We start from the raw sequence: 27,144 nt of genomic DNA, 5'->3' as shown, positions 1-27,144 counted from the left end.
CTAAAAACCATTTCTATAGTTTATTTTGTATAACCTCACATTTTCAAATCAAGGTAAATTTACATGAAAATAGCAAAATCTCCACAAATTTTACCACAATAAAACATTGTTTCCTTTTTCTACCTTCATAAGGTTATGAATCTACTACCTGTCATTTTAGTATTTTACCTAATTAACTTGAATGTTTTTTTTTTCAATATCAACTTTCACATTATAATAGTACTCTCTCGTGTTAACTTCTATTTTAGATCATTTTTCATTATGCTATTGAATTAAATGGTTTATATTACCTGTCCGTCAGTGGTCCTATTGTCGTCTTAGGCGACCAGTTTCGGGACTAAAATCCCATCCTCAGGCTATTAATAATTTTATTTCACTCAAATTGAGGTTGTCATTAAAAACAAAAACATGCACATAAAACATGAAACACAATTAGAATAGGACAACAATACCACCGGCATTCCATAGATAACGGGAGAGGAGCAAGGACACCTCAGTCATGACCACGCATCTACCCATGCCGCGTCGTAGTGTCTTGTACTGGCCAGTTACCAATATTTGTACAATTTCCTTCCGTGTTTTTGTATTTCATGTTTTATGTGCGTGTTTTTGTGTTTACCGACGACCTCAATTTGAGTGAAATGATATTTTTAACAGCCAGATGATGGGATTTGAATCCCTAAACTGGTCGCCTAAAACTACAATAAAATCACTGACGGACAGGTGATATAAACCATTTAATTTAGATCATTGTTTACTTTACCCCCCAACCCTCCATAGAGCAAAAGTCAAAAAGTGTCCCATCACTGAAAATATATTGACAGAGCAACAGAATTTATTGCTAACAAAATAAACTTAATTTTTTACGTAAATTGTGTTTGGAACTTTAAATTTAGTAATAAAAACCATTAGGTGAGTTTGAAAACTTCAAAATAATTTACTTAAATTGAGTTACAACAACAATCTACAACCAAAGTAAGGGCCAAGCTCGCAACATCGGCCACGTTATTGTAAGAAGTCAGTCAACTCACAAAGCTTTAACCCACTATACTCATTTGTTGACCTGTGTATCTTATGTTGTAGACTATCCAACTGCGAGTGACAGTGTCCGAGACTGGGTCAGAAGGCCGAGCTCTCAACATCGGCCACGTCATTGTAGGAAGTCAGTCAACTGGCAAAGCTTTAACTCACTGGACTCAAATGTTAACTTCCCTTCGTAAACCCATCGCCATGTGGCATCCACTCAGAAGCAAATAAACAATAAATGTCCCTCAAATCCAGAAGACCACTTGTTTAGTAATTTTATTTTTCTAAAACTTAAGTGAATAAAAATTTTACATCTATTTTATAAGTACCCAGTTGTAGATGTACCACAATAATCTTTCTCATTTCTATCTACTAAGAGGCCTTAAACAATCAAATTTGTGCTGATTAGACGATTTATAAATATTATATTTATGTAGAAACTGTTGACGTAGATTCAGATGTTGTAGACAGGTACTGAACTTAACATATTGAGGACCATAATTCATGAATTTTAATACACTTTGCAAAATTTTTGTTTATTCAAGATCTGTGTAGTTTGAAACATTGTAACTGTATTTTTCAAATGTAATGTAAGCTTCATATGGGAATATAGTGTAATATTGTACTGTAATTATTTTGTCACAATGAAAAGAATTTATTTATAAATTATCACGTTTGTTGATTTTAATATTACCTTCCCCCCCCCTTCTGAGTTAAAACTTAATCAAAATTAAATCCATCTAATTCTTTGACGCTGCTTTGCTTATTTTAACATGATTACAATGAATACAAATACCAATGAATACCCCATAAGAAGGAAAAGCTTTTAGAGAATATAGTCAGACTGGAATTTTTCGCAGAAATAAGATTTGCCTCTATCTCTCTTTCTCTCTAAGCTGATTCGTCTCACTCCGTCAGCTGACTTGGCCGGGCGGTTGCGATAGTCTAAATGAATTTGAAATGAAAATGAATGCATTTTTAACCACACAGAATTTTTTTAAGCACACAGACGTAAAATAAACATACACACTTAAACATACCTGTTAAATACAATTTATTTTTTGTCTTTATTGTTGAATTAATTTACTAATTTATGATTGTGCCTTTTAAACTGCTCTTAAACTACAGATTTTGCTAACTTAACTACAAGCTATACTGAAAATTGTACTTTTTATACTAACAAAACAGGTACCTTGTACTAGGCTTATGGTTAATCAGCTGATCCACTAATGTCATCTTTACCAACAGCTGTACCCTTGGTATCTTCTGCAGTAGTTCCATTTGAGGCTCCAGATTCCACTTTAGATCCACTTGCGTTATCAACAACTTCGTCTATGTTTCCTTGGCAGTTGTCTTGCTCCAAATCGATTATTGGCAGATCTTCTACCGTAGTTGTTATTTCATTTGAAACACAAGTTTCATCTTGTGTTACCGGTATTTCATTGTTCTGAATGTTTTTACATTCAGTTTTGGATTCACTGTTATTCTTACTTGTACTTTCAGTAAGCGTTTCACGCTCGATATTTACGTTTTACTCAACATTTACACCAATGAGAATTGTAGAATCATCAGTTAATTCATCAACTTGTTCACAAATCAGAGTTTCAACTTTTGTATCTTGAGCAGCTTTCTCCTCGTTTTCCTCAATCGTCTCTTTGGATTTCAACAATTGATATGCTTTAGATATTTTTTTGTCTTCTTCAGTGTAGGATTCAGGTTCACTTAAATCATTTTGAATATCTTCAACACACCTCTCGATTAGAAGATTTACATCTGAGTCATTCGAATCTTCATCAAATGTGTTATGCGTTATGTTTCCTTGCTTTTTGTCATTTCTTCTGGAGTGTGAAGCTGAAGCAGTAGATTTTACAGTAACAGTGTAAGTTTCAGGTCTTCTAGCAGTTGTTATTTTTGGGTGTAGCCTCTTAGGATGGCCCAGTTTTCCAAAATTAAACTGTGTTTCCGGAAAATTTCTGTACTGTGAAGTCTTGTTCTTTTTGGGTGGTTTTAAATCACAATAATTTTGCTTCATTTTACCTCTGGCACTAAAAGCAACTGGCTGCCTTGTTTTAATTGTGACAAAAGATGTAGCAAGAGATGATTCCAATTTCTTTAAAGATATTCTTAGATTTGATAGACGTTTGCTCACACGTCTTGCTCCCGTCAGTTTGTTTTCCCAGCAAGATTCGCGAGATTTAGTCTTTCTTTTCTTTTTTTGGCTGATTTCTTTATCAGGCTTAACTGGGTTCTTGATAATGTTACTCCCGGTAAAGATTTTCTTGCTTGGTAATTCACTCACATCATTAAGTTTCTTACGCTTCTTCGAAGTAATTTCTGTTTGCTGCTTTAAAGTTCCAGAATCATATTTTTTCTTCAAAGTAGACGTATTACCAAACCTGGTTCTTGAACTCCTACTTTCTATGGGTGTATCTGATTTTGTACCACTAACACTATTAAATTTGGATTTAGCCATATCAAGATTGCCTTCTTTTAACACGTCGATCAATTTCAATTCACATCGTCTACTCATTCTTATTCATCAAATATTGTCTTCTCTCGGCTGATGTATTCCCTTTCACAAAGTTTTTTGAACGCAGTTCTAGGGATCGAAATTGCAGTAATTGTTTTTTGTTTACCTGAAACAAAAATAAATTATCAAACTTTGATAAGAATACTGAATTTACACTAAACACCTTCCGACAAACAATCCTAAAATGGCATCATTGTTGATCTTCTTATAGTGTGGTGGCTTAGAGACAATATCGGCAAGGATCGTGACCTGATGGATTAAAGCTGCAGCTTTTGCACATTTCTTCCATACCCTAAATACAAACAATTTATGGGGGGGTGCCCGACTTTTAGGTCCGCCATCTTGAAATACGACGCCATCTTTGTTTTCCTTAGAGGAATTGAACTATTCATTGAAAATGTCATAATATCACCCAAAAGGACACATTTATGCCATTTTGTATATAACATGTTTTGTTCACAATTAAATTTGCTAAAAAATGATATAAAAACCACTTCGATAACTTAAATAGTCTTGAAGATATAAACTGTTAAAGTTGAAAATTTGATATATTCCTCTACACTAAATGTAGTTTTAGCTATATGTCACCCAAACGGTCAACGGTACGTATCTGTTATTATGATATATTTTATTCGTAATTAAATTTGCTACAAAATAAGATGAAAATCTCTAAATCAACTTAAATAGTTCTGAAGATAGAAACCGTTAAAGTTATAAGTTTCTTTAATTTCTGTATGCAATAGGTCCGTGTTTCAAAAGTCCCCGCGCTTTGTTTTTTCTGCACGTATTGCGTCAGAAGACTGCAACTTCACACATCAATACTGGACCTAAAACAGTACTTTTTAAAGTACATCTTGACTTTTTTCCCCCAAGGGGGTCGGCCCACAAGGAGTAAGTTGAAAATCTTAAATAAAAGCATAGGCCATGATGCATATCAAATTAAAGGGATTTACCTGTAGAACGCGTTACCACAAACTGCACTTTAAAAGGATATGTGGTTCAAAAGTCATACAATTTTATAGTTTTGCTTATTTATTTATTAATTAACGGCCAACACCATTTCATCTCATCTTAATGAAGCTTGGAAAGTTCCCTCGGGGTCTTAAAAATGGTAATGTGCTACCAATTTTCAAGAAAGGTGACTCATCCGTCAAAAATTATCGTCCAGTGGTGGTACAACCTGCATTGGCTAAGATATTTCCAGCAATTCTACTTCATATACTCTCTTTTTCTTTGAACAATGTCATCGTGCCCTGTCAACATGGCTTCAAGAAAGGGCGATCTACCTCGACCAATTTGGTTCTGTACCAGGTTGACATTATGCAAGCCTTTTCTCTCAACCATAAGGACGATTCTGTCAATTTGGACCTATCCAAGGCTTTCGACCGTGTAAGTCACACTTATCTCGTGGCAAAGCTTGGTGGATTGGGGATCACTGAATCATACTCGTGTGATTTGAGGACGATTTGTGGAATCACTTTTTAACCATGAAATTTGCTGGAGCGAAGTCTTGTAAGTTTGAAGCTTCTTCTGGTGTACCTCAAGGATCTCTACTGGGACCAATTTTATTTTCAATATTCAATAATATATGGCTGACGTTGTCAAAGATTCTTGACAACCAGGTTCATTCACTCCTATTCCTCTGATAAGACCACCATTTTGAGAGGGGTGCCTCAGGGCTCTTTTTTAGGACCTACCCTATTCCTGCTCTTCATTAACACCCTTCCATCTTGCATATCAACCGCCAAACCAACACTATTTTCTGATGACACCTCACTCTCCATTTCCAGCCGCAACATTGAAAGCTTGGAGCTCACTACCTTTTGGGAAGCCAGTAACTTAATTGAGTGGTTTGATTCAAACTTTCTGGAGGTCAACGCCAAAAAAACCCAACTTTTGCACTTTTCTATTTCAAAGAGACTCTCTAATGGATTCAGCCTACTTCTGGACGACACAACAGTTCATCCAACTAACAGTGTAAGGTTTCTGGGACTGACACTAGATAAACATCTTGATTTCTCAGATCACATTAAGCAGGTTTCAAGAAAAGTCAGCTCTGGAATTTTTGTTCTACGTAGTTTAAAGAACATATCTACCTTCGAAGTTCTAATATCCGTATATTACGGACTAATATATCCTCATTTAGCGGATGCTATAGCCTACCTATATGGAACTATGAAATTTTAAAGACTAAATTTCTATTTAAATTCCAAAAATGGGCTTTACGAACAATTGTATCTCTGACCAAACGCAAATCATGTAGAAATTTCTTCTCAGAATCAAATTGCCTCCAACAGGACATCAATGAAATTTCAATGTGGTTTATGCAAAATGGAATGCTTTTGAATTAATTCAACTGCATGGTAGTTTCATTCAACAGGACCTCAACTGTTAAATATTATCACTCTTTTTAACCATTCAATAAATGGGAACGCACTTGTTAGATCCACCTCTGTCAACGACCTAGGAGTATCATTTACATCATCTCTCAACCCTGATGATCAAGTTAACAGATTAACAAGGAAAGCAAACTCAGCCCTTGGTATCATTCTGATATTATCCAGAAATGGGTTCTCTGTGTGGGCTGTGACCCCCTTGTTGGAATATTGTTCTCCTGTATGGTCTCCATTTTGTTCTTTCCCCAAGTTGGTCTTTCACAGGACATCGAAAGAGTGCAGATCTTTTTTTTAGAATCGTAGGACTTAGTCTGGGATACCCATTCAGGGATGTACCCATTTGAGGATCTTTGACAGCATCTTCGGCTAAACCACTTGAGTTCTCGAAGGCGTATTGCTGACCTGGTTTTCCTGAGGAAGATTCACATTACAGAACTTGACTCTCCTGAGCTGCTGAGCAGGGTTTATTTCACTGCTCCAGACCATCCCGATCCCAGGACCTATTTGAAAGAGTATATAATTCTACAGCATATGCCTACAACAGCACGCTACCAAGACTACATCGTTTGGGAAACAGTATTTCTAAAAATCTTGACTTTTTCTCCTCAAGTTTTATTACTTTTAGGAAATAGCTGCTTGCTTGTTTTTCATAATCCTTGGTGCATTATACAGTAGAGTGGTCCTATGATCAGGTTTGTTATTGCATTTTTTGTTTGCTTTCATATTTATTAAAATGTTGATGCATGTTGATAGAATTTCTAAATATTATCACTTTAAACCGATCAATTTATGGAATTCCAGATTTATTTACATCTTTTTTATTCAATTCGTGTTAAGTTTGTTATACATTTATTCTAGTTAATCATTTTTGCTTGTTGGTTATGTATAACCCTTGTTGTTAAGTTACGTTACGTATGTTATATCCATATATATGCAATGAGATGAAATGGTGTTGACCGTTAATTAATAAATAAATAAGCAAAACTATAAAATTGTATAACTTTTGAACCACATGTACTTTTAAAGTGCAGTTGGTGGTAACGCGTTCTACAGGTAAATCCCTTTAATTTGATATGCATCATGGCCTATGCTTTTATTTAAGATTTTCAACTTACTCCTTGTGGGCCGACCCCCTTGGGGGAAAAAAGTCCAGAAGTACTTTAAAAAGTACTATTTTAGGTCCAGTATTGATGTGTGAAGTTGCAGTCTTCTGACGCAATACGTGCAGAAAAAACAAAGCGCGGGGACTTTTAAGAAACACGGACCTATTGCATACAGAAATTAAAGAAACTTATAACTTTAACGGTTTCTATCTTCGGAACTATTTAAGCTAATTTCGAGATTTTCATCTCATTTTGTAGCAAATAAATTTAATTACGAATAAAATATATCATAATAACAGACACGTACCGTTGACCGTTTGGGTGACATATAGCTAAAACTATATATGTAGTGTAGAGGAATATATCAAATTTTCAACTTTAACAGTTTATATCTTCAAGACTATTTAAGTTATCGAAGTGGTTTTTATATCATTTTATAGCAAATTTAATTGTAAACAAAACATGTTATATACAAAATGGCGTAAATGTGTCCTTTTGGATGACATTAGGACATTTTCAATGAATAGTTCAATTCCTCTAAGGAAAACAAAGATGGCGTCGTATTTCAAGATGGCGGACCTAAAAGTCGGGCACCCCCCCATAAATTGTTTGTATTTAGGGTATGGAAGAAATGTGCAAAAGCTGCAGCTTTAATCCATCAGGTCACGATCATTTTGCTAAGCCACCACACTATTAAGCAATAAAACCATCTTGGAGCACAAAAGCATAATTGTGAATATTTTTACCCAATTAACTAATGCGTAAACACTATAAAATCAAATGATAAAAAATCATCGATACTAATATCGATACAAGGACTGGAAAAATATTGATATTTTGTATCGATACACGGGAGCGTATCGATATAACTTACCCATATCAATAGACCTATAACCATCGTATCAAATATTGTATTGTTTATCTATACTATTATATTATAAAAATCTAGTGGTGTATGTCTGTATGTTTGTTACTAATAGGCACATAAACTACTGAACTGACTGGGCTTAAATTTTACAAAAATATAGCTACCATATACCAAGGACCTTTATAGGACTATTCACACTTCGATACTGACCGTCAGTGACGTAGCCAGGGGGGGGGTCCTGGGGGTCCGGACCCCCCCCTTCAGGTCTTAAATATAATATTTTTTGTTAAATTAAATGTAGAATTATATAATCATACTGTATTGACGTTGGGGTTGATTATTTTCAATGCCAAGAGAGCTAAAAAAGACCGTTTTAGGGTCTATATTTTTAAAAATTTTCCCGGACCCCCCCTTTACCTGGACTCCCCGGTCGGTCGACCCCCCCTATTTTGAAATCCTGGCTACGTTACTGTGACCGTGGGCTTTGCCCCTTTGGCTTTAAAAGTTCTGAGGTGAGGATTTTAAAAGTAAATATTGATTGGTCTCCATGGCTGCCATGAGAACACATACAATGTTTGCAATTTGCTATGCCACTAAAATGTAAACAAGCTGAACCGTCAAACCACATTAATTCACAATTCCACAGCTGGTTTATAAATAGGCATATAATATTCTCTACAATCATGTGACATGTTTATTTATTCTTATATTTGATGGTTCATTGATTATTGATTATATATCTGTTTCTGTATCTAACGCTAATTAATTATTTTAAAATTCCCTAATGTGAATGATTGTATTGAAAGATTTTGGTGTAAAAAATAGTGAAATTATGAAGTCACATTTACTTGAATCATTTTAAAATTTGTGAACACTTAAAATGTATTTAGAGTAGGACACACACACCTTAAAAATTGAAATTTTTCTCAAGGAGATAATTAATTGTATATTTATGCCATTTTGAGAGAAATGTTGTTCACACCATTTGCATTTTCACACATATTTAAATCATAATATCATATTACTTTATAGATTAGTTATGATGTTTTCTAATCCAGAGGTAGTTACTACCTATCTATATTATAACTTTTGACACTTCCTGTAGATTTCGCGTTCTATTCTAATAATGAATAACTTTTTATTAAACATACATCAACCCCGGACGAAGGACGGGTCCTCTGCTAATTTATTAATATAATTATAATTTTTAAGGTAAGCTATCCTCCCAGCTTCCTCCCTTCCAATGCAGTAGTGGAAATTTGATATTTTACTCTAACCCTACCATCCTCAAAAACACTGATAAAACATGTATTTTCAGCTGTTTTGAAAATAACCCTCAAAACTATAGGGCCATCATTAGGCCTATATCAGCCTGATATTCTACTTCATCAGTTTCTCTGTTGCCTTTTTATAAAAACAAATGTTTAACCAGTAAAATGTTTAACAGGACAAATTTATATATCTGATGATGACAAAAAATGTACACAAAGAATACCTCTTTTTTATGTAATGAGTGTATTATAAATTCATAATCATGCTTTAGTAATTAAAAGTGTTAAATGTAAATCAATAACAGTAAATTAAAGAATATTAAAGGTTACATTATATCAAATCAATATTTAAAACTTTCTTCAAATGTCTTCCTAAACAATCAAAGAAATACTCGTTCTATATCCCAACAATTAACTCTATAATCATTATTATTTTCTTACCTTAGAAACAGGTGTTAACAATGTGCATACAACGATCAACAAGTACTGCAAGCTGGAAACATCAGTTTATAAGACTGGAGGTGACCTTGTACATATGATACACACCTGGCCAACTGACCATATGATCTCTGATTGTTACGACTCCAGGAGTCTTCAACACAGGTGTGGGTTACCAAACTAAATTTGAGGTTATATTTTAATGGAAGGTCAAGTGATTGATAAGGAGTTTTTTAACCCTCCGTCGGTTGCACCTAAGTATTAATATACAAATTATTTATATTATAGTATCGATCGTCCACAATGGCTGTCCTTGATCATTGGTCGTTTGATGAATTATTCTTCCTAAAAACCAGCTGATCTTGCATCTTGCTTCTAAACTCATCCATTAATCAAATTTGGATTAAATTACACCTAGTAATGTCACAAGATTATCCCACTTTATTCTTCACTCACCCGGTATTCTTATACAGCATAAAATGTGTTATGCACTACACAAATGATGTTACTGTCTCTTTAAATATATTAACCCTTCCCGGACAGGCGAAATAGAATGGGGAAAAATTATAGGAAAAAATAAAAACTAATTTTCCTTATTTGTGTTTTGCTATACACGTATACATAAAATCGCTACTCGTCCGCGGATATATCCGCCAACCGCCTTTGAAGATATGACCATGACAACATTAGGCAATAAAAAATGAACAATATATGTAAACAATAAATAAAAGTGGCGCCTTGGTACTGCGAAACATCTGGTTACTGCTCAAGCACCTGCCGGTCTGTCTGAAGAGAAGGCGGGTGTATCCGTTTCCCGTCCGGAACATCAAAAACCATAAGCGGATTTATCCGCAACCCGCCCTTTATCGCCAAAGACTTAGGCGGAAATATCCGTCACCCGTCCGGGAAGGGTTAAGCGAATGATTCTAAAATTTGTAAAATATGAAAAGTATTTCCTCCTGTTATTTTGGATTCACTCACATTCATTCCGATGCATTTTTGTTTTAAATCTGTCATGGCTAATAATTGCACATGGTTAACTTATTAATAATTTAATGGATTTAATATGAAAATAACTAAACATAACTTTGAATGTTAACCAATATAGACAACTCAAACACTTAAGATGGCAAAATAGGTATACAGGGATTGGTATTTAACTCTAAAGTTGTTGATTCAGCTTATAAAAAGGAAAAATAAAATAAAAACTCTCGATATTATGATCCGTATGTTTATTGAATAATAAAAAGACATTCTTCACATCAGACATTTAGTTGGAAAATCACTTAAGTAATACACAGGAACTAGTACATGAATGTAACCGATAAGATCATAATCAACATCCCTACGATTCATCTCAACTGCTACAGTGACATGATAAATGCATCAGTTTTCACAGGAAAGTATTTCTTTTCAGAGGTAGTTTATTCAATGTCATTAAAATAGTTCACAAAAACTTATAATTTATCACAAACTAAAACTACTGTCTGTATTTAGTAAATACAAAAATCTCTGGAACAGTAAAGTGTAATATAAAATATAATAAGTAATTAATAGCTATTAATATGCAGCGAAAACCTGTGTGAAGGGGTCAAAGTTGGCCTGAATGACTGTAATATCAAACCAACCTGTATAATTAGAGGATTACCAGTATAGTAATGTAATATTTTAAAATATTAATCAAATAAATAATTCAATTGCTCATGTGGTTAAACAATCTTTAAATAACAAAATCCCTTCCATTTAAACTGGTTAAAAGCAATGCATTTTTAACTAAGACAATAAAAATACAACAGCAAGATTGTTTATCGTCTAGATATAAAAATGTAAAATTAAATAGTTTACTAAAACAGAAAACCACTGATACAAATAAGTTGGTATTAATATTGATAATAGCATTCTATTTTGTGCATGCAACATATTCCATATCAAAACTACTGTCTTGAGTAAATTTAAAGAAAGTTGGCATTGAAATAAATTAACTACAATACTAACAACTACATAACTGCTTTAAAATATATATAAAAAACATAAATATAATCCTTGATAAAAAAAACCTTGTAAGAATGAAAACCCACGGATGCAGAACAGTAGTTGTCCAAATATTGGATCAATATCATACTCTGTCTGTGCTTTTTAAACCTAAATGCTTGCATGATTTAGCTGGTTTAACGAAAGTATAGTCTACCTTATTCTATTGTGATCGCTTTAGTAAAACCTATCCAAAATAAATATCCAGTATGAACTACACAACTCCTAGTAAAGATTAGACAACCCTTCGTTGTAAACTTTAAGTTGGAAAAAATTAGATATTCTTTGTAAAAAAAAATAGTTGTAAATTGCAGAAAGAGATTATTTTCTAAACAGATACATGCATTTTTAAAAGAAATTTATTGATGGATTAGTGGACAGGTGAAAGAGAGCACCATCTAATTAATATGAAAGGAAGCTGTTTGGCTGAGGGAATTTTGGAAAGAGGTGGAGATCTCCTAGCCTATTTGGGAAAAATAAGTCCAGGAGCCAATATATATACAAACAGTCCACATAACATAACACTGATAATTTTATCAATCTACTTGAAAAAGTCCTTTATTGGGACGATATATCACTCTTATGAAACCTTTTTTTAGTCTGTCAGCTCATGGTATGCAGATTTCAACCCTACCGCTTTCCAAAAAAAAGTCCTTTATCCATTTATGGGACACTGCAGATTCTGCACCTGATTTTCTTTTTTTATATTTTTAAGACGGATGCTTCTGAATTAATATTGTCAATAAAAGAAAACAATTTTAGCGATGGAACATATTTAGTATGATTCTAATACAGACTTACTGAGTAATAATTGAACTTAGACTAATCTATGTACACAATATCATAGTACTTATTTGTACACATAGGCCCTTACAATCAAAAACAAATTCAAAAAGCTATTATGTCTCACTACAACCAGAAAAACAAGGATAATAAGGAATTTCTGTCACCCATCTAAAATGAAATACTTATAGTAAATTAACATATTGTTTGTACTAATTGAAGAGTCCAAGGGAAAAACATGCTAACCCCACAAAAGTAAATTTTCCAGGGGAGCAAAAAGTTTTTCAAGGATATACCCGCCAGCCCATTGCTTTATTAATTGTTTTTTTATGAAGGATTTTTGAAGTAAATGTTATGTATTTTAATAATTTTTGATTGAAATAGTTCTAAATCGGTTGGGTTACAGAGAATGATACAGTTAAACACTCTAACTAAGTAATTTCCTTGTCAAAAACGGGCTAACCCAAATTTCCTGTTGGTTCATGAAACGAGCACCACTGAAGTAAACAAACCATAAGCGCATGCGCGGCTTGAGGGTTGCCCCGTTCTTGCCTACACTCATTGTGGGTTGCCCCGTTCTTCCTCTGGATGGTTTATTTCAAAGATGATTTACTCTTACTAGGAGCCTTTTTTTGTCAATTTTCATTATTGCAAACTGTTTAGATTTAAAAGATCTATTTAAAACCGTTCATAACTAAATTTTGCATTTTTTTAGGGTTAGCCCGTTTTTCCCTTGGACTCTTTAATTGTTATTATTTATAATTATTTATACGGTTCTAATGGTTTATACTAAATATCTCAGTTTGTATAACTGTATGAGCTGATGCCATAGGTAGGTAGTTATTTCTCAGTAATTTTAAAAGTAAACATTATTGCACTTTTATATACCATTTATTTTTTTATATAGACACAGAGGTTCAATACTTTTTATTCTGCTCCTGTATAAAAACATTGTTAAGCCCTAGTTTATGTGAGATAGTGGGAAGCAAGCCTCGCTTCTTTTAGTTACCTGATGTTCCAGCAAAGTTACCCCACTTACATTAAATAAGCATTAACTCACTTAAATTACCCTCTGTTAACTTTAATTTTTCCTTAGTGAAGATATTTTTAAAGTCAGAACCTCCAACAAATTTGAGATCTCTCTAAATATATTTCCCCTTTTAAATGAGGAGTATACCTACTATGTGGACAGTAAAACAGTAAATAAAACTTTCATTCCATTAAAAAAAACTATCCTATATAAAAATTTCTTAGATCTAATGTTAAAATAAACTTTCTTTTGACACACAATCAAACATTGCAGCTAGTAAGAGAAAAAAAATCTACACTATTCCTAGCTTCACAAATATTACAGAATGTATATTAATCTTAAAAGTCTAACTCAAATCAACGTCAACTTCCATACTAGAAGGAGCAGTTGTCAAACGTTCCTTTCCTCCACATTCAATTTCCATGCTAGAATATTCTTCATCAACACTCATTTTGTTGCTGAGAGTGTCAGAACTATGATTCAGTGTTTCTCCATTTGTTCCAACAATAGAATTTTGAGCATTTTCTTCTTGGCAGGTCTCTTCAACCTTTAGTATTCCTCCATTTTTTTCTTCATTCGTAATATTGTCTGCTGGCAGTTCAACGTTTGTACTTATCGGTTTTTCTTTGGGGCAACAGTTTTCCAGTTGGTTCTCAATATTATTTTTTCCACAAGCAATAGTTTTGATTGGACTGACTGAAGAATCTTTACTTTCAGTTACAATGGTAGAGATTTCATGTTTTAGGTTTTCTCTTGGTTCTTCTGTGTTCAACTGTTCTTCCTTAGAACGATGCTCATCACTAGAATTAGTTGGTTCTTCTATCGTTATTGTGTCAAATTCTTGTGTTATGCCAGTAGAGCTGCCATTCTCAAGCTTTGAGTCAACTGATTCTGAAAGTGAAGTTTCACTTTTAACCTCCAAGGCATGAGATTCTACAATGTTCGATGTATTACTGACTTTCAAAATTGTATCAAATTCTTGTGTTATGCCGGTAGAACTGCAATTTTCACGCTTTGATTCTACTGATTCTGAAACTAAAGTTTGTTTTTTTTCTTCTAAAGCCTGAGATTCTACATTTTCAGTTGTAGAACTGACTTTCACAACTTCAACAGAGTCCAAGCTTCGCTTACTAACGGTATCAGCAGAATCTTCTTTAACTTCTATCACATCGCTTTTTTCACTTGCCAAGCTCTGACAACCTTTTGTGATTTCGTTCTGCACGATTTCAAGGTGTTTTTGTTCTTCTTTATCCTCGGATATCTGTAATAAGTGCGGGTCATTTACTGATGATTTCAATTTTTGTTTGTTTATTCCATTTGTAGTTATCTCATGTGGTTTTTTCAAACTTGTATCACAAGGAATGATTTTATCTCTACTCTGGTCTACAGTTTTGTGTTCACCATTTAAAGGCTGAGTTGATGGAGGTTTTGTATTGGATAATTTATTTTCTGGCTTGATAACACAGGAGGAATCAACCTTGCTTGGTGATAAACTGCTCTTGGCTATTTTGTTTTCGTCAATCTTGTCAAAATTAGGGTATTTTCCATTGGTTACATCATGATCTTGTAGTGATTGGTGTGCTGATGATTCTTTAATAACCTTACATTCAGCAACAATATGATCATTTGCTGTGTTTTTCTTGCAGTCCAGACCTAATGAACCCTCTTGATTTTCTTTCAAAGTCGAAATCTCTTGAATAGTATTAGATTTTATTGCTGAGTCAGTATTCCCATTCGTACTTTGTTCATTGGGTTCTATATCTTCTCTTTTCTTGCTTGAGGAATCTTTACTCTTTTCTTTAACATTATCTACAGTTTTATCCACTATTACAGCATTTGCAAGATCAACTTTTTTATTGCTAGAATGGGAAATGTCCTTAACTACAATACCTTCTTGCAAAACACCTTTTGTGTTATTTTTTAATTGAGATGAAGAAGTGGATTTCTTTAGGTCAACAAGTGGATCAAGATTATGGTCATTTTCCTGTGATGTCAATTTATTTTGGCAGTCAGAGTGTTCTTGTGTTACTTCCAATTTAACTTTATTGTCAGAATCTAGACTACTTTTTACTTCATTAACACACTTGCTGTTACTGTTTATTTTTACTTCATTTCCAGTATTTGTGCTAATGCTGGGACTTTGTTCAGATGAGGCAGTGTCATTTTCATTTACAGATGTTACTGATGTATCTGATAAGCGCAATTCCATTTCTTCTTCTAGGTTCTCGTCTAAATCATTTTCATTGTCTGTGGGTTTGTCTGCGGGTGTTGTGGTTTCAATGCAAATTTTATCATTAGTTTTACCATCCATGATTTTCTTTTCCTGTTCAGTATCCATATTAACACATTCACTTACAGGAGTGATAAATGTTTGAGACGATGGGTCAGTTTCTTCTTTATCCATTTTTAATAATGTAGTCTGTGATTTGGATGTGATCAAGTTGACATCTTCACTACAGACAGCTTTGTCTAAATCTGATGAGTCCTTGGGAATGCCAACTGAAGAAAGAATATCGTCTAAAATACCTTGAGCAACTAACACATTTTCTTGTATCCCAGCACCGCTTGAACTTCTTTTCTTTGAAATACAAGAATTGAATTTATTCTTTATGGATGTCGCCAAGGTGTTGGCTTTGGGAGAATTGATGTCTTCTTTTGGTTTGGAAGAAGATTTTCTTGATGAATTACGCACCAATGGAGATTTACTTGAAACAGTATTTTTTTCAACAGTAGATTTGACTTTCTTCTTAGGTGGTGATACAGCTTTTTTCTTTTCAGTCGGCGTTTTGACTCCAATCTGACTTTTTGGTGATTTTGCTAATGTTTTGCCTGCAGCTTTTGACTTAGTAATCGATTTAGGAGAAACCGATTTCTTATTTTGCTTGGGTGATTTATTTTTCACAGTTGTTTTCTTAACTTTTATGCTAGGTTTTTCTTGTTTGGCACCAATTGCTTTCTTTTGCAAGATTGTTTTTTTCCACTCGGAACCCTTGACTGTTGGTTTGATATTCCTATTTCTTCGTGAAGTCAAAGTAATATTTTTTAAATCATCAGTCTTCCTTCTTTTAGCCTCATTGTTTACTTCTGTGTTACTGCTGCTTATTGATTGAGCATAACTCCTTTTGTTACCTCTACCATTAGTTTCATTTACAGGCTTTTTCTTAACTGCTGGTGATGTTTTAACTGGAGACTCGTTAGCCTTTTTAGCCACCACTTGTTTTTTAGATTTTGTTTGTTCTGTGGAATTGGATTTACGCTTGCTGGTAGATTGTGCGTTGTTAGCTCTTGAAGGGATTTTTGTCTTGGAAGTAGATTTTTTATTAGGGCTTGAACGCTGAGCATTAGATGTCAAAGAATTCCTGGTACTATCATTGTTAGTGCGGCTACTTCTTCTACCTGAATTGGCAGGAGAACTTGCAGCAGGTTTAGTTTGCCTTTTTTGTGTCTTCACAGTTAGTTTGAGCTGGGATTCAACTTTTTTCTTCGTTTTGCTTTCTGCTACCTTTTTAGTAATTTTACCGCCTTTCTTTGCATTTACACCAACAGAAGAATCTTTTTTAGTCGTTTTAGCGGGTTTACTTTGTTTGCGTGCCATAGTTTTGGCAAAAAATATACTTCCTTAGTTTACAAAAATCAAAAACCTTTTACTTAGGCTTAGTCATTTCCAATAACACAACTTTTTTCTAATACATTATTTATACTGGTATCTTCTTTAAGACCTGAAACAAAAAATAAATTATGTTAGTAAAAGTATTAAAGCGAATGTCTAGGCTTAATGATTGAACAGTAACAGAAATAAACAACATCATAGATGATGGAGAGGTGGGATACAACAAATGAAAAGTAATAGTTTGGAATACTTGTTAGTATTATTACTAACTAGCAGAGTACTTGTCCTTCGAACATGATTGGCATATAAGTATAAAATGCTTGGTACAGTTATACCATCTAGACAAAAAGAATAAATAGACCGTCAGCAGTGCTGCGGTTAGCATAGGTTCCAGCGCCCACCGCCAGGAGTGCTGTGTAGTTACGGCGCACACCGCTGCAGCGTCTGCTGGTAGCATACGGCTCTTGCGCTCCTCGCCTGCAGCATAACTACACGGCACTCCTAGCAGTGGGCGCCGGAACCATCCTTTGACAGTCTATATTTATTCTATTTTTCTATGGTTATACTCAAGCTTTGCGTTTGCAATGGGGGAGGACACAGTATAATCAAATTTGTTTCTTTAAATTTACGGTATACTAAAGTATTACACATTTACCATAGCCATAATGTTCTACTACTTCACCCAAACAATAGAAAATAACAAATTATTAAAGATTCACAAAATATGATAAACTATTCGTGAAATTAAAAACATAAACATAACTGTAAACAGACAGTTCTCATTGCGTATCACAGTTTTTTTGTTGCTGCTTAGTCAAATTAGCTGGTTTCGTAAATTAAAAAATAATGGTGCTGCACCCTGTTGGCAAATCTTATAACTTTTAATGCTTTTGCATATCATAGAACCAACCTTTTTAGTCGAAACAGCTGACTAAATTCTTTAATTAAATTTAAATATGAGTACTCATAAGGTTAACATGCGAAACTCCAGAGCGACTGGGGCGGAGCCCGAAAGGATTTTTAAGAATATGCCTATATGTTAATCGGGAATGTGAGCTATCATCATGCCCAATCCGTTGAGTAATTAATGCGTGATTGAACTTCAAACAAACAACAATTACACAAACTTTCACATTTATAATATTACAGTAGAACCTCGATAAGAAGACTCTCGTGGGGATTATTAAATAAGACTTGTTATCAAGGTCGACTTCTTATCGAGGTTTACAATAACATGTGATTAGGGGTAAGATAAAATTCAAGGGTATTAGAAAATGACACTTGTTATAAAGGGTGACTTGTTATCGAGGGTCTTCTTATCAAGGTTCCACTGTAGTAAGAAGTAAGATTAGAGCCAAATTGAGTGTATAAACTCATCAATGATTTGTTAGTAGAGTCAGATACAACCTTGCCTGGAAGCAATGTATTGTGTGTGAGTTAACTCATCGTTAAGTTATAGGATTGAGTATCAGCAGACCTGGGGTGATCACTCGGAAGTGTGACCTGTGCTGACTAGCTATCTTGAGTAGAGGCGACTTGAACTTTTTTAAGTGGCTACCTTAGTATTAAACACGAACCAATCATCAGAGCCATAAATCAAAATCTACACATTTCAACTCACAACCAAGTTGGAGTTCGTCTGACTTGAGTTGACTAGTACTAAAATTATTATTTGAATAGAATAACATAACATACCTAACAACTTATTTTCATATTTGTTTTAGATAATCTATTGATCCCCCCAAATCCAGAGGAGCAGTTCTCTCTATTTCATGCTGCCTTCTATTTAACCCCCCCCCCCCCCCCCAATTTACTTGGCAATTACCCCTTACCACATAAAACTAACATTTTTTAAAGTATTTAGTAATTTAAATTCCATTTTGTATTTGTTAAAAGTTAAAAGCCATTGGTATTTCAAGTAACATGTTGACGAGTCCAATTTGGATAAAATGTTTCTGTAACCACTTGAGAATGTCATATTTAGCGTGATCACTCGCACCACCCTGTGTCTCGACTCAGTGTTAAATTAATCGGAAAAATTATGTTTGACTGTCAATGAATTAACACTAACCTCAAATGACAAGGTCGTCTAATTTAAAAAAGAACAATAACGTCTCATGTGAATTAAAAGGGTTATAGGCCTAATTAAGTCCTTGTAATCTTTAAAAATGAATAATAATTCTAATTTGATGATTTATACAATCACCGATGTTCACCCAGCATCGTCTCGGCCTACATTGCTTTGACAACACGACTTACGCCGCCGCGGCTAAAATAACATCCTCGACACTTGACATCCTCGGAAGGACTGATCCGAGGAACCAGAACGAGGCGAGTCATAATCAAGGTCGAAATTATTTCAAACATTTTCATGAAAAATGGAAACAAATCATGAAATAAAAATTGCAAACAATTATTTTAAACTACTGTTTGCAACTGCTGTTTGCAATAAAAGTTTGCAACTTTTTGTTTGAAACTCCGGTGTAAACGCGGCTTTAGGCCTACACATCTCTGTCTGCTGTCACTACCCGCTAACAACAGTTACAACAACTGAGAGAGAACTGATTTCATTCACTGAGGACTGATGACGACGGAATGTTTAGTAAGCTGTTATTGGGTGATGTAACTAGGGTGACTTGTACAATTTTTGGATGAAGAGAAACCTAAGAAAGAAAAAGAATAGAAGAACAAACCAAAGAGCATCTTAACATTCCTTTTACAAGTAGTGTTTTTTTTATCTTTAAGTTGGCTATGGCCTATACACTTTAAAACGACTTATCTAATATTTTTATTATTTTCAATCAATTGTTTAAACTAAGGCAACACCAATGCTGTAGTTGATGATTATTACAGTATCGACATTCCTCTGTTGTGATTTAAAGCAATACTGTAGCCTACCGGCCTATCACGAGCAGTAGCTTACTAAACTCTCTACTGTTTTGTTTTGTTCTTTACGTGGTTTATTGCTATACAATAGCCTACAGTGTTTGGCTAGGTTTTAGGTGGGTTAGGTTAGAGTAAGCTGTGATTTTAAAAATATAGTTTGCAACCTGTACCAATGACTAGAAATGTCATGATTGCGCAATATTAAAGATCCCTCCCCTTTAGTACCCCGGATAATCAAGGTTCTACTTTCAAATGTAAACACTGTACCTACTATAAAGTATTGTAGCCTAGGTTTCTTTAATTGTGTTCTAATGAGGTCAAATCCCGACCTATATATTGACCGATACTGGTTCTGAACCTCGACTTAGCGAAATTCCTGCAAACCTAACCAGAATATAACGAACCTCGTTTTAACGAAAATCCTTTATGTAACGAATATTCAGTTTGGTCCCTTTAGATTCGTTATACCGAGGTTGGACTGTATAGTATAAATAGTAAATAAATACCAACACTTAAGGTAAGCAGTGATGGTGTTAACTTAAGTCAACATGCAAGCGCCAACACAGTTCTAAGTTAGGTAAGTAGGACAAAACAGCGTTCGAAGGCAAATTCTCCAAAATAATTTATTATTAATGCCGCCAAAACACAAGCTACGGTACTATCGAGCACTGTTATGGAGGGAGGAAGATTATCCTAAAGGCAGGGAGAAACAACAAAGGCCCTGTCATTATGATGTACAGCCTACTCTATGATGAGGTATGAGATGCAGTGCTGAGCTCTCAAACTAGCCTAAGAACCTTGAGCAACAAGCTAAAGTAGGCTAACTTTAAAAAAATGTTTGCAATCCTTCTGCTTATAAAAAAAAACTATGCCTAAATTGTTTCTGGGAATATTTTTCACTTAGGCTAATCGTCCACTTCGAATAGGCCTGAGCATTAGGGTTGCAATATCCCCGGATTTCCACGGAGATTACCGGGTTTTGACGTTCAAAATTAATTCCGGTCGCCAACGACATTCTTAGTTAATTGTTTATCGTCTGTTTCATTGCTCCCAGTCCTTCCATTAGCGTCTGCCGGCCAGTACGAAGTCCGAAGGTATCGTGTTCACTTCCAATACCTAACCGAGTCTAGCAGACAAAAAGTAATTTGTTTATGTTACAGTAGAACCTTAAATACAAGACTCTCATAAGTTATGGATTATAAAATAGACTTGTTATCGAGGTTTTCAATAACATGTGATTAGGCATAGGGGTAAGTTAAACTAATTTCAAGGGGTTTTGAAAATGACCCTTGTTATTAAGGGTGATTTGTTATCGAGGTTCTACTGTACGGTAGGTATTCGTTAAGTTATTTTTAGTGAGAAGTGATAAAACTGAAGCAAGATAAGAATAACTTATTATGCTTTCGCGTACCATATTTGGATATTGACATTGTAGCACGAATATTGAACAGTAATGGTATGGATTAATTAACATAAACGAATGACACCACTGGCCCGAATGTCAATAGGTCTAACTTTTAAGTTAGTCGTAACAACTGGTTTTTTGAAGTTTTTTGACAGTTCCATTCATTTATTAATAAAAAAGTGTTTACTTTCAGGCCAGTGACATAGTTCTTTTCCATGTGTACCTATGACTCATACTATGTTTCTGTTAAGTTATAGCCTAATAGGCTAATTAATTTATGACCGGGAATATTAATATCGTAATTTACAAAATTAATATTTTCTGTTCCATTTATGGTTTTTAATTCCTTTTCTGCCCCTCCATAAAGTCCAAAACTTCATTCAATACCCTTTTTACACAGTTTCACAATTCAGGAAGTACGTTATGTGAGCTCCGGGACACAACAGCACCTACGCAATCAATGCCTAAGAATTGATGACGCAATCAATGCCTTCTAAGAGTCAATGACGCAATCAACGCTGTAGAGGGTAAAGCTTGCCGGCAGCTTTGAAAAAATGGTGGATGCACTTTCCCGGCTCATCACCGTGCTTCACCATAAACAAAACAAGGTCAGTCCGCGATCAACGCACACTGTACAAAAACTTCACTTCACAAGAGTCGCACTGAGGTTCGTTAACGTCAGCCATCTCGGAACAAACTACTAAAACTGGCAAAAACTGACCGAATGAAGACGAAGCACTAAAGGTAAATACCCCAGGAAACCGTGATTAACCATAAACAAGACAATGTCAGTCCGCGATCTACGCACACTGTCCGAAAACTTCACTTGACAAGAATCGCACTGAGGTTCGATTTCGTCAGCCATCTCGGAACAAACTACTAAAACTGGCGAAAACGCCGAAAACTGACCGAACAAAGACGAAGCACTACAGCTAATTACCCCAGGAATCACCCGCAAAACCTCCAGGAATCAGCCGCAAAACCCCCAGGATTTACCAGCAATCCCCTCCAAAATAGCTATGTGATCCCGCAAACTCCCTATTAGTACACCAAATTGCAGCGCAAAAACTTTTACCATTTAGCACAACCGTCCCGAACCACTTAGCAGAAGTGACAAGCGCTGGTTGAAAGTGAAACTATACAGCAGAACCACGGCCGCCTTTACGGCCTCTAAGGCGGCCATGGCAGAACTGTTGTTAAGTAACTAAACTTATGCAGACTTGCTGTAATAGTATTCATATTTGTATTTTGTATTGAAACTATTCTAAACTAACCAACCCTAACCAACCCTAACCAAACTTGCTGTATAAACTCATTATACAACAAATATGAAAAGACATGTGGTGAAGGGGGCCGGACATTATGCGGGTTCTTGGCTGCATTAAGTTTTTTGAAGGTAGGTTAAGATTAGTGTAGTTAAAGTATAGGTTATAGTTGACCGGGCTGTTTATTTATGTAAAATCTACATCGTTTTATCACTATTGGAACATTGGCTTAAACAACGGTACCATTTCAAAAATGCAAGCATTTTTGAAATCGTAGCCTCGTTGTTTAAGCCAATGTTCCAATACGGTAGTGATAAAACGTTGTAGATTTTACATAAATAAACAACCCGGCCAACTATAACCTATAGGCACTTTACCTTACTAATCTAACCTAACTTCAAAACACTTAATGCAGCCACGAACCCGCATAATCCCCATCTCCCCTTCCCCACATGCCTAAATAAAGTATTTTGGAGGTTATTTTACATAGTCTACAAACCAGTGGTATGATGAAAATTATTACTCTTTGCCTTGCTGACCTCATAACCAGTGGCCAATAGCGAAGCGTCAACAACCCAAGTGACGTGGCATTGGCCAATAGCGACGCGACAACAAACCTAGTGACGTGTCATTGCCACATCGACATCTGTTTAGGTTGGTACTAGCCATTTATCCCTGATATGTGCATAAAATCCCTAAAATGGGGATATTATCCCCACTAATTTTGATTTTTATCCCGTTTTAGGTACTTTATCCCGCATAATTAAAAAAATCCCATATTCATTGTACAAATTACCCATCTTCCCATGGAATTACCCTTTTGTCTCGATGTTTAAGCGACTTTTTCCCCCCACCCAAAACCCCGGATTTCCACTCTGTCCCCTAGTGAGTAGGAATTATTGCTGATAACAATTACCCTGTTGTCTCGATGTTTTAGCGAGTTAAATTGTTTTAGCGAGTAAGGAAGCCTCGGCGACAAAAAAGTTATTTAAGCGAGTTGTAGTATTGATTTCAAAGAACAGTTTAAACAAACGTTTTTAAGTGCGTTTTAGGTGAGTTGTGGAAACTGAACAATAACCTTAATGGTAGCTCTTCTTATGTAAGGCTATGTATACAACTTCGCTAGCCCGTAGCCTAACTTACACTTTTATTTCCTTAAGTGGGGGCCGCCAGCTAAAATGTCCTCTTTTTTTACAAATTAAATTACCATATGGCAACCCAACATTTACTAAGCATACAAATTTATACACAAGACAGTCTTGAAGACACATTTTAAAACAGGTTTGTTGTTATAAGTTAGATACAATTACAACTAAGTTTACAAGTGGCAATTTGATTTTAACTTAGCTTCTGTTCAAGTAAGTTAATATTATATTATCTGGATCGGAATAGAGTAGGGACTAGGGAGTCAAGGTAATAGATTCGATACTTATCTTCTTCATATGCCTACCAGAGACATTGCCGGCATTGCGGAATCTACAATCTACCATGTTTACAAAGGCGCCTTCTATCGGTATCGGTTTGTAAATAATGGTAATTTGTGAAAATAATGACTTCAGTTATAAACTATTGAATTAAACTACTAGATATATACCATTGCATACCTTACAATGTCCTGGAATTCCTAATTCCTAGTAAAGTAAATGGTTAAAATTCCTTCTTCTATAATATAATATAGTCAATGATAATACTTAGACGCACTACACTTGAAAGCACAGACATGACAATTACAATACGAAACGAATTACGAAACGAAGTGAAGTGAAGTCGAGTCGAAGTGAGGTTCAGGCAAGAGTAGTAAAACAGAAAATACTTGGTGGAAAACAGACCAAAGAAAACCAGAACTGGGAATGTAGCATCGATTAAGAACTGGGAATGTGGCATCGATTAAAAATGCCTCACGTTGTGTTCAATCATTGACTTCTATTAATATTGTATATCGTCACAATTGACCTTTGAAACAGTAGTTAATCATTTACAGCTGAGGTTATTGACATTTTTGTTTTGTGTGCATGTCGACAACTTTGGCATTTTATGATAGTGAACAGTTAGAACAACCAGCCTTAACTCCGGGCCTCGGCCTTCAAAGTGGCAAACTTCTTCTTCTTTTTGATGGCGGGTTGACTTGGTGGCGGGTTGACGTGGTGGCGCCTTGGCGCGTTCCCGTGCAAAAATTGCATACAGCGTTGCACGAATCTTGCCGCTTACAACATGCGTCTTGCATTCAAGAATCAATATTTTATTCCGTTAGACATGTACATGCATTTGGATACGTCAATAAAGTTGATTACATGCTGCAAAAACACAAGTTATAGATAAATTACAGTATTCATATTATTCATTCTGATAGCCCCTTGACTACGGATAATGACTTTGTAGGCTTACATAAGGTCAGTTAGAACAACCAGCCTTAACTCCGGGCCTCGGCCTTCAAAGTGGCAAACTTCTTCTTCTTTTTGATGGCGGGTTGACTTGGTGGCGGGTTGACGTGGTGGCGCCTTGGCGCGTTCCCGTGCAAAAATTGCATACAGCGTTGCACGAATCTTGCCGCTTACAACATGCGTCTTGCATTCAAGAATCAATATTTTATTCCGTTAGACATGTACATGCATTTGGATACGTCAATAAAGTTGATTACATGCTGCAAAAACACAAGTTATAGATAAATTACAGTATTCATATTATTCATTCTGATAGCCCCTTGACTACGGATAATGACTTTGTAGGCTTACATAAGGTCAGTAGTCCAAAATTTCGTTTTCTATTTCAAAAAATGTTGATCAAAGCTAACATGTTTCGTTGCACTGCAACATCGTTGGAGCTTTACGTCAAAAACATCAAATAATTTACATAAAATACAACACGGGACACGGAACATTTAAAACACGAAATTTCGAAATTTCACAATATAGTTCCTCTAGTTCTATCTTAAACAACTCCTTCGCACGGTTTGAAAACCAACGACTATATAGCGCGACTTTTCAATTTGACTTGATGTCTTTAATAGTCCACGATTAAAAAGTTGTCTATGGAAGTGATGGGTACTCGTGTAGTCCCATGTTTTGAATAAAAAATGAACTTTTGTATCTTTTTCAATCATTGTTAGCAAATTTAGATGTGTCAGATACGGTAATGTGTGGTACTCTCCAAAACAAGCGTGTAATTTGTAAATAACTTGAGTGGCGTCTGCACTGTAGACAGCATTTTCGTTTGTGAAAGCTTTTGCCTCACGTTAGCCACCACCACCACACGTTAGTAATCCTCTGTAAATACCAACAGCATGTGCAATGGTATGCTAAATGAAAGTTCCTTATTTTTTCCGATTTACCTGGTCCTAGCCAGCAGGCATTTTTAAAGCTTTCTACCTCGCTCTATTGTATGTAAGTTTTTAATAGTGGTTTCTATATCAACATTCTTGGTTCAATCAACCTCAACACCACCACTCGCGTATCTTGACAAAGTTTCAGATTGCTGTTTGCAAGTCAAGTTCGCATCTTGACATCAGCAGCAGTTTTATCATGTTTTTACCACTAACCTTGCCCACGATATGAAGAGCACTGTTAAATGTGGCAGTTATTACGTCTTGTTGACTGATGGATATACGTATTTCATAGTTATTTTAAAAATATTTTGATGACGCATATGGATTAAATGCGTGTGAAACTCAATTCCTGTTATTACATCACTATACTCTTTGCTATTTTATATTACCAGCATCTTGAACTTTGAATCCCAATGAGCTTAAAAACTTTTAAAACCCGCTTTTGCACCATCGATGTTAACCTTTCTGTGTCTTGACACTTGCTGATTTCATTTTTAAAAATTTTAATTTTTAATGGTAGTTTTCCCATAAAACCCCATAAAATAACAGAAAAATAGGATTTTCCCAAAAACGGCCCGAACGATTTTGATAAAAAATTTGTATGTTATAGTCCTTTATATTCTGAACAAAATGGTACAAATCCCATTTCTGTAAAAATTATGGTTCAAAGGTTATTGTAAATTATGTTATTTCCCATAAAAACCCCATAAAATAACGGAAAAATCAGATTTTCACAAAAATGGCCCGAACGATTTTGAAAAAAATTAGTATGTAGTCCTTTAAATTCTGAACAAAATCTTACAAATTACATTTCCGTATATTTACTTTCACCGCTTACACATGATAAAGGTTGTTGACAAACTTATGGGAGAAAGTATGTGTCAGAATGCTGATACCGTTTATTCTCCCTTATATGCAACCTGACGGAAATGCTCTCGTTTCGTAATAGCTATTTACCTTACAAGTGTAGTTAGAGCGTTTTTAAACATGCTAAACATGTTTAAACTAGCTAGGAATGGACTAGCATGAGCTAAACATGCTCTTGCGTAACGTGTAACGTACAAGATTTTACCTGACCCGACAATATACAGGAGGTTACAAACAATATTTTTCATTATCCATTTCACTTATCTTCTAACAGTAACGCTCATTTACAAACAAAAGCTAGGTTAGGAAAAAA

At 35.0% G+C, this 27,144-nt stretch overlaps 3 protein-coding genes across 4 annotated transcripts in view; 1 reads left to right on the top strand and 2 right to left on the bottom strand.

Annotated features, from left to right (window-relative positions):
• The window catches only part of LOC128990134 (synaptotagmin-12-like), a 42,875-nt gene extending 41,609 nt beyond the window's left edge, over positions 1-1,266 (top strand). For both annotated transcript variants that reach the window (XM_054412397.1, XM_054412398.1), the window contains exon 9: positions 1,084-1,266. In XM_054412397.1, coding sequence (XP_054268372.1) covers positions 1,084-1,257 — 174 coding nt within the window. In that variant the 3' untranslated portion in view covers positions 1,258-1,266. The remainder of the gene's footprint in view (positions 1-1,083) is intronic.
• On the bottom strand, positions 914-9,700 carry LOC128990135 (uncharacterized). The gene is made up of 2 exons (XM_054412399.1): positions 9,636-9,700; positions 914-3,662 (listed from the first exon to the last, which is right to left on the bottom strand). The coding sequence occupies exon 2, from the start codon at positions 3,554-3,556 to the stop codon at positions 2,558-2,560; it is 999 nt and encodes a 332-aa protein (XP_054268374.1). The 5' UTR covers positions 3,557-3,662; positions 9,636-9,700; the 3' UTR covers positions 914-2,557.
• Positions 9,701-10,849: 1,149 nt separating this feature from the next.
• Positions 10,850-24,349, bottom strand: LOC128989671 (protein IWS1 homolog). Its single transcript, XM_054411644.1, has 2 exons — positions 24,247-24,349; positions 10,850-17,195 (listed from the first exon to the last, which is right to left on the bottom strand). The coding sequence occupies exon 2, from the start codon at positions 17,069-17,071 to the stop codon at positions 13,823-13,825; it is 3,249 nt and encodes a 1,082-aa protein (XP_054267619.1). The 5' UTR covers positions 17,072-17,195; positions 24,247-24,349; the 3' UTR covers positions 10,850-13,822.
• Between the last annotated feature and the right edge of the window lie 2,795 nt (positions 24,350-27,144).

This window comes from Macrosteles quadrilineatus, unplaced genomic scaffold (genome assembly GCF_028750875.1).
Source record: "Macrosteles quadrilineatus isolate MER2022 unplaced genomic scaffold, UCM_ALF_1.0 Scaffold_3__2_contigs__length_128488019, whole genome shotgun sequence".
Lineage (NCBI taxonomy): Eukaryota > Metazoa > Arthropoda > Insecta > Hemiptera > Cicadellidae > Macrosteles > Macrosteles quadrilineatus.
Note: the sequence above shows the minus strand (reverse complement) of the source record. Positions and strands in the feature narration are given on the sequence as shown.